Source organism: Pteropus vampyrus, unplaced genomic scaffold (assembly GCF_000151845.1).
Source record: "Pteropus vampyrus isolate Shadow unplaced genomic scaffold, Pvam_2.0 Scaffold110, whole genome shotgun sequence".
Taxonomy (NCBI): domain Eukaryota; kingdom Metazoa; phylum Chordata; class Mammalia; order Chiroptera; family Pteropodidae; genus Pteropus; species Pteropus vampyrus.
Window position 1 is genome coordinate 1,290,949 of NW_011888891.1, and position 8,967 is coordinate 1,299,915.

The 8,967-nt window shown below is 34.9% G+C and overlaps 1 protein-coding gene across 1 annotated transcript in view; it reads left to right on the plus strand.

The window, feature by feature from the left end:
• Positions 1-7,917: 7,917 nt before the first annotated feature.
• The window catches only part of LOC105295613 (NXPE family member 4), a 17,546-nt gene continuing 16,496 nt past the window's right edge, over positions 7,918-8,967 (plus strand). Inside the window, exon 1 of the mRNA XM_011365366.1 lies at positions 7,918-8,017. Coding sequence (XP_011363668.1) covers positions 7,922-8,017 — 96 coding nt within the window. The 5' untranslated portion in view covers positions 7,918-7,921. The remainder of the gene's footprint in view (positions 8,018-8,967) is intronic.

Below are 8,967 nucleotides of genomic sequence, written 5' to 3' on the forward strand. Positions count from 1 at the left end.
TTTCAATGTTATACTCCTTCTTAATTTCAGGGAAAGTTTCTCAACCTGATCCTCCAGCTCATTAATTTGATTTTTGCATATATTCTACTCTTGCACCATACTATTATTTATTTCAGTTATTATACATCGAGACTAAGAATTTTCAACTAGTTCTTTATGCCTGCTTATTTCTGCTTTACAACCAGACAATCAGTATCTCTACTTTATTTCTCTCTAATGATATTTATTGTGCTTAATTCTAATTTTTGCTGCATGTTGTCCATTACTTTTTCCTTTCTTATATAGTGGTTGTGTTCTTCAGATGTCTCATTATTTTATTTGCTGAGATTACCTGTTACTACCAACAGTAATATCACCCTAGACAAACAGGCCAAATTCCAAGCCTTAACTTATGCCCTTGGCATTGAGTCAACAGAAATTCTTAGAAGGGTTCTTTAGTGCTAAGAGCTTGTTTTGATCTGTTCTCAACAATTTCCCATCTTGTCAGCCACACACATAATGTGATACTGGCCTCAAGTGACTTCTCTGTACCTCTACTCAAACACACCTTTTCTAAAGAACTACTGTCCTTATGGGATCTATCTAAACCAGAAATTCTCAACCAAAGGTGGTATTTGGAAATATGTGAGGGAAAAATGGTGGTTGCTATTACGATGTTGGATTACTACGTGCATTTTGGGCAATGAGCTGAGAATACAAAATATGCTATAATGTATGAAAAAATCCCACACAATAAATTACTGTCCCAAAGAAAATGATAATAGTGCACCCAGTGATAGCAATGGGGGAGGATTTAAAGTTCAGAACTAGCTCATTCATTTGTACATGTAAGTTTCTACTCACTACCTTTGGGAGTCTCTAGTGATGCCTGATGCTACTATACTCCCTCCAGCCTACTATTTGATAAGTTATTTGGTAGATTATGTGGGCAAAATAAATCATTTCATGAGGATACATATTATTTCCTCCATTTGAGAAAGTTTTCGAAACTTTTTATTTTGAAATAATTTTATAATTATAGAAAAGTTTCAAAAATAGTACAGACAGTTCTCATATATCCTTTAGCCAGCTTCACTTAATGATAACATCTTGTATAACCAGTGCACAATGTTCAAAAGCAAGAAATTAACATTGGTATATTAGCGGCTATTAAATAAACTACAGACTTTATTTAAATTTCACCGGTTTTACCACTAGTGTTCCTTTTCTGTTCCAAAACTCAATCCAAGATCCCACATTGCATTTAGCCATCAAGTCTCCTTAGTCTCTTCTAAGCTCTGAAAGTTGCTCAGTCTTGCATTGCTTTTCATGATCACAATACTTTTGAAGAGTATTAGTTATTTTGTAGAATGTCCTTCAATTTGTTCTATCCAAATATTTTCTCATACTTATATTAAGGTCATGAATTTCATCAAGAATACCACAGATGGGTATTTTCAATACAACATTCATGAAAAAAAGATGTATCTTCTTTTCAGCAATATTAACCTTGATTATTTGGGTAAACTGGTGTCTGTAGATTTTCTCCACTGTAAAGTTACTATGTTTCACTTTTAAATTAATAAATGTATTGGTGGAAAAATATTCTTTTTTCCTCTTAAACTTTCTTTCACTAGTTTTAGGATCCATTGACAGATTTTGCCTATAGAAATTATTACTGCAGTGTTCTAATGCAGAGAAATGATGCACCTTAACAATGTATCTATTTATATTAGTAAATGGAATAATTATCATTCTAAAATATCTGTATTTAAGTTGCTCCATTTTGTTCATGTTTTTCACAGGAAAAAAAAAAAAAGTAGGCATACACTTGCCTTACAGTCATATAGCTAAAAGTTTCTTGGTAGGAGAGGAATTCCAGTCAATGCTGAAGGGCATGACGACTTGCAAATCTTTAAAATAAGTTCTTCCTCATTCTATCTTGGAGGCAAAGTCTCAGCCAGGTAAATGTGCTATTCAGTGTTTGGTCAAAAATGGAGTAGATGGCCAGATGCCCATATTCTCCTGTTCAGGTCGTGCAGATCCATTAAAGTTGTTCAGGAAACCAACCACATCACTATCAGAACAAACATGTTCATTTAGCTAATGAAGAAAATCCCTAGACACATACTCTTAGTATTGCTAAAGTGTCAAAGTCAGGTGCATTTGTGGCATTCCACCAAGTCATTGATATAAAGATTTTCATTGTTATTCACTGTCAAATATATTGCAATTTCATTGTGATTTACATTTAAATGATGAATTTAAAAGTTGTTGAGATTTCTCTTGTGACCAAGTGTGTTCTTTATTTATTTATTTATTTTATTTTATTTTTTTTTTGATATTCACATGTTCTTGAAAATAATGAGTTTCTCTGTTTCCTTGGTTTTTACTCTACTCTTCTAGAATTCTTATTAAAATGGATATTGTCATTTTTATTTCTTGCTGCCTATCTTTTAACTTGTCTTCCATATTCTTTCAATGTTATACTCCTTCTTAATTTCAGGGAAAGTTTCTCAACCTGATCCTCCAGCTCATTAATTTGATTTTTGCATATATTCTACTCTTGCACCATACTATTATTTATTTCAGTTATTATACATCGAGACTAAGAATTTTCAACTAGTTCTTTATGCCTGCTTATTTCTGCTTTACAACCAGACAATCAGTATCTCTACTTTATTTCTCTCTAATGATATTTATTGTGCTTAATTCTAATTTTTGCTGCATGTTGTCCATTACTTTTTCCTTTCTTATATAGTGGTTGTGTTCTTCAGATGTCTCATTATTTTATTTGCTGAGATTACCTGTTACTACCAACAGTAATATCACCCTAGACAAACAGGCCAAATTCCAAGCCTTAACTTATGCCCTTGGCATTGAGTCAACAGAAATTCTTAGAAGGGTTCTTTAGTGCTAAGAGCTTGTTTTGATCTGTTCTCAACAATTTCCCATCTTGTCAGCCACACACATAATGTGATACTGGCCTCAAGTGACTTCTCTGTACCTCTACTCAAACACACCTTTTCTAAAGAACTACTGTCCTTATGGGATCTATCTAAACCAGAAATTCTCAACCAAAGGTGGTATTTGGAAATATGTGAGGGAAAAATGGTGGTTGCTATTACGATGTTGGATTACTACGTGCATTTTGGGCAATGAGCTGAGAATACAAAATATGCTATAATGTATGAAAAAATCCCACACAATAAATTACTGTCCCAAAGAAAATGATAATAGTGCACCCAGTGATAGCAATGGGGGAGGATTTAAAGTTCAGAACTAGCTCATTCATTTGTACATGTAAGTTTCTACTCACTACCTTTGGGAGTCTCTAGTGATGCCTGATGCTACTATACTCCCTCCAGCCTACTATTTGATAAGTTATTTGGTAGATTATGTGGGCAAAATAAATCATTTCATGAGGATACATATTATTTCCTCCATTTGAGAAAGTTTTCGAAACTTTTTATTTTGAAATAATTTTATAATTATAGAAAAGTTTCAAAAATAGTACAGACAGTTCTCATATATCCTTTAGCCAGCTTCACTTAATGATAACATCTTGTATAACCAGTGCACAATGTTCAAAAGCAAGAAATTAACATTGGTATATTAGCGGCTATTAAATAAACTACAGACTTTATTTAAATTTCACCGGTTTTACCACTAGTGTTCCTTTTCTGTTCCAAAACCCAATCCAAGATCCCACATTGCATTTAACCATCAAGTCTCCTTAGTCTCTTCTAAGCTCTGAAAGTTGCTCAGTCTTGCATTGCTTTTCATGATCACAATACTTTTGAAGAGTATTAGTTATTTTGTAGAATGTCCTTCAATTTGTTCTATCCAAATATTTTCTCATACTTATATTAAGGTCATAAATTTCATCAAGAATACCACAGATGGGTATTTTCAATACAACATTCATGAAAAAAAGATGTATCTTCTTTTCAGTAATATTAACCTTGATCATTTGGGTAAACTGGTGTCTGTAGATTTTCTCCACTGTAAAGTTACTATGTTTCACTTTTAAATTAATAAATGTATTGGTGGAAAAATATTCTTTTTTCCTCTTAAACTTTCTTTCACTAGTTTTAGGATCCATTGACAGATTTTGCCTATAGAAATTATTACTGCAGTGTTCTAATGCAGAGAAATGATGCACCTTAACAATGTATCTATTTATATTAGTAAATGGAATAATTATCATTCTAAAATATCTGTATTTAAGTTGCTCCATTTTGTTCATGTTTTTCACAGGAAAAAAAAAAGTAGGCATACACTTGCCTTACAGTCATATAGCTAAAAGTTTCTTGGTAGGAGAGGAATTCCAGTCAATGCTGAAGGGCATGACGACTTGCAAATTTTTAAAATAAGTTCTTCCTCATTCTATCTTGGAGGCAAAGTCTCAGCCAGGTAAATGTGCTATTCAGTGTTTGGTCAAAAATGGAGTAGATGGCCAGATGCCCATATTCTCCTGTTCAGGTCGTGCAGATCCATTAAAGTTGTTCAGGAAACCAACCACATCACTATCAGAACAAACATGTTCATTTAGCTAATGAAGAAAATCCCTAGACACATACTCTTAGTATTGCTAAAGTGTCAAAGTCAGGTGCATTTGAACGAGATGCTCATGGTTTTCCTGTGCTTTGTTTTTTATCTTCATGGCAAACATGTTTCATATTGACAGTGAATAAAAATATAATGACTTATGTTTGCAATATGTGTAGTTTGTTTTAGGTACTTTTGACAGTTTCTCACATTTTAGAATTTTGTCTGAGAAGTTGGGGGGGTGAGAAAAAATTCTTCCTCTCATACCCCAACATGCTCCAATGCCTCACAGAGATCATTAAGTGTTGCTGAGAAACTAACTGGAAGGGATTTTAGGACATGAGGCAGCCCTAGTGATGAGTTTGAAACCACCTTTTCCAAAGAGGACTATGGGCATGGCAGTCACTCTTAACTTCATGCACTTTCCTGTAGTATACCTAAAAATGGCACAGTGTCCATGACCTTCTATAAATCTGGGGCCATGGTGAGCTCTCTAACCATATACCTGCTACATCATTGGCTTTTTTCTTTCTATTAACATATCTAAGGAGCAATAGCCTGTGCCCTTCGTCATTACTTAGTGACATAAAAAGTTCTATGCCAAGTTCTCATTGTTGTAATCTTGAGTCTTGTCTATTGCTTCTTCTCTCATCCTTCCAGAGACAGGGACCCTCTCTTTGTACTCAGACGTGGGCATGAGATTTACTACCATCCAGTGCAGCCTCTCTGGCAATGAGGTGCATCTTGTTTGATTCCTGGGGCCACAACGCCATTCCCCTAACTTGCATCTCAGTCTCCACTGAGTGTTCTCTTGACATCACCTCTTCACTTTGCCTGATGCTGATGGTCTGCCCCTTTTGCTTGGGATCTTTTAGACCCTGGCCAGCACTACTTTTACCCCCAAAAAACTGATGATCTCCTAGTTTATATTTTATTGTGTAAACTCCTGGCTCCATGTTTCTACCCCTGAATGAGCTCTCATGTTTAGATCCCTCATTTAGACCCATAAATGTAAAGGAAAGGGAACTAATCAATCGGATGATAACAAAACCACACATTACTACACAGAGGACACCAAGGAGGACCATATATCTTGCTCACACCAGACTTTTGAGCAATTTGAAGGAAAATATGGTGAAAAAGAGCCTTTTCTTTTGAAAATAATAGACAACAAATATATGAGCCACAGGATCTACCTGAACTTGGTTATACCATATGTATTGGAGTCAAGCTTAAGAGTGGAAAGTGTTCTGAGTCAGATCAAAATGACAGGAATCCTGCTCTCAACTCTGTTTCAAAGCTCACTGGATGACCTGGACAAATCATTTAAACTCTCATCTGTGCTCTCAATTCTTTAAGTCAGCATATCCATCATGCCTATCTCATAAAAAGATACCAGGTTAATATTAAATTGTAATATCTATATGACAAAAGCATATTAAAATCCATATATTTATGTGTTTCTGAGCAGACAGTAAACTTGGGTAGTTGCTGGCATCAGTTTTAAGGAGCAATCAAACCAGACCCACTGCAAATATTAATCTCTTATTAGGGACTCCCTAAAGCAGAATTGAGCAATCTTACCCAGTCATACATGCTTAAAACAGCTTCCAACTGTTATCATGTGAAAACATAAAGAAATATTGTTAAGGCCAGTTTGGTAGAGAAAAATTAAGGATGTTGGAAGGATTATCAAAACCTTAGAAAACCTTGCAAAACAGATCTTGATTGTCGTATATATGTGTGTATATGTGTATGTATATATACATCTAGGAGAATTGATGGACATGTTTAAATATCTTTAACTTCCTGTGTGGGACAGCACAAATGTGGAGGGATTCACAGTATGATCATCTGCTGCTTCCCATGGGCACTGGGGCATTTGTGCTGAGCACCTGCTTTTTCTGACACCATTTCTATCAGGTCAAGAATACAAATTCCAGATGGCTTTAAACTCAAGACTATAAGGTATCACTCTGTTAGTCTGAGATTCCATCAGTATCATTGTCTTGCCTACATTGTATTTGAGGTCCTTTCAGTTCAATTCAACAAATTTTACTGAGGACCTACTGTATATGAGATAGTATGCACTTAAATCCTGGCAACTGTGTCTTGATGACAAGGCTCAGATAGAAACTAGGTAGTTCAGCTTTTCATGAAAGACTGTCTACTTTCAATCATTCAAATTTCCAGCTCTATTCACTCATTTTTGTGTTGGGTATTTCTTGTACACTTGCTGGAATTAGAATAATAAAGTCTCAGGACATTAAAATGATCTAATCTACTATACTGAGAATTTTGTTTTCCTTCCCATGTCTGCTTGACCTGATAAGTGTAGTTTGTGATCCAGGCCCCTCCTCAAGGTGAACCTGGCGTGCCTGACACTCACCTTAGCCAAAACAAGTAAAGATTCTAGATCCAAGGTAAAAGCATGCATACTGCAACTTACACCTGTGATTTGTTTTGGCACAGAGGGGAGGTGCCCCAGTAGTACACTGGTGACTTCAGAACAAAGCCTCAACATCCAGCTAAGCATAGTTTCAATGTAGAAGATTGAACAAAGTCTTTAAACTCTGAAGGTATGAAAATATTTGCAAAATTGACCAGCGGGGTGGGGATAACAGTTGTTCTTGGGTGCAGAAAATTCTAATATCTATGTATAAACTGGGGATACAGTGTAGGAGGTGCTTCCAGAAGAGAGTAAATTTTTCGAGATGGAAAATTTTAGAAGGGCAGCATTCAAGCAATCTGACTTAATAACTTGAAATTCCATGACAAAGACAGAAAGTAGATATAACCATAGAAAAAAACATTGATACAGCCCAAACTTTTTTAAAATGAAGAAAGAAATCTGAGTTTTAAAATAATTATTTTCAAGCTTGAGGAGTGCTAGAAAGGCTGGTAGGATAAGAGATATCAACAGCTTTGTAATAAGGAACCTGGAAAAATCAAGTTACAGTAAAAGAGAAGCGGGATAATGTGATTCTTAGGGTCGGCATTTACTGGAATGTTTGTGTCTGTTCTTTATGTTCAAGGAAAGAGAATAGGAAACCTGGTAGGTGGTATGTAGCCTGGAGACTACACCTGGACATGAGCAACTCTGCATTCTTTGGGCTCTCAGTTTCTCAATTTCTTAAGAGTCCATAGTGGACTCTATGTCTCAGAACAGCTCTTCCTTTGAAGGTATAAGCCGACAGCCAAAGAAAGCAGCTGGGAGACAGCAAAGGCAGCTGAGAAGCCCTAGGTTCTATTCTGGGAGTGACTTATCTGAGGACAAAAAGAATCAGAAAGTATAAACTTTTCATGTATTTCTGCATTTTGTTTCTGATTTTTTGTTTTGTTGTGTTTTATTTGTGCTAGTTTTGATATTGTCTCTTGTAGGATCCTACTCATGACAATGAGTATGACAAATCGTAAACCACTGCTGGTACTGTTGTTTATATTAGCCTCCTGGATCACTTTTATAGTTTTTCAAAACTCCACAGAGGTAGGAATTGCCTTCTTTCTGTATTTTAGAAAAATATATTTACTTGATACTTCACCTGTTCTAATCCAAATGACCAGACCTATAGATTATAGTAGGAGAGTTCCAACAGCTTATACAAACTAAGAACCAATGTACTTGATGATCATTATGCAATATGGGAGAAGGTAATATTGTGTGTGTGTGTGTGTGTGAGTGTGTGTGTGTGTGTGTGTGTGTGTGTGTGTACCACACACATTCTTTTGTCATTTGTAAAGGCAACTATCTTCTCCCAATGTATAGTTTGTTTTTTCACTTTCTTTAAGGGATCTTCTAAACAGAATATTTTCACGTTTATATAGTAAAATTTTCTGCCTTTTTTTTTTACAATTAATGCTTTCTGAGTATTAAGAAACCCCTCCCTACTCCAATGTTAAACTATATTATTTCAATATTCTACTTAAACTTTTAAAGGTTGCTTTAGATATTTAATCCTGTAATGTATCTGGATTTTTTTCCTGATTTTTCTTTTATTCCCATATTGGATAATGACTCCTTTTTTTGCTGTTCTTTCTATGCTGATTTATCATGTCATTTTTTTGTTGCTTATCAAAATTTTAATCAAAATTCCCTAATTCTCCAACTTAAATATCTATAGTTTATACTCACACCTAAGAACAGGTCCCTTTCTAGGCTCATTTTTCTGTTCCATTGATCAATTTGTCTTCCCTGTACCAATGCCACATTGCTATAATTAATAGAACTTCATAATTACTTTTGAAAACTTCTCGATCAAGTTACCATTATTTAATCTATTTCAGAAGGTTTTTGGCCAATTTTGGCCCTTTACTCTTTCTTACATATTTTAAAGTCAGCCCTTCGAATTGAATGAAAAATCCTACTTAAATTATATGTGCATTACATTAAACATGTAGATCAAATTGGAAAAACTGATGTGTTTATATTGTTTTCCT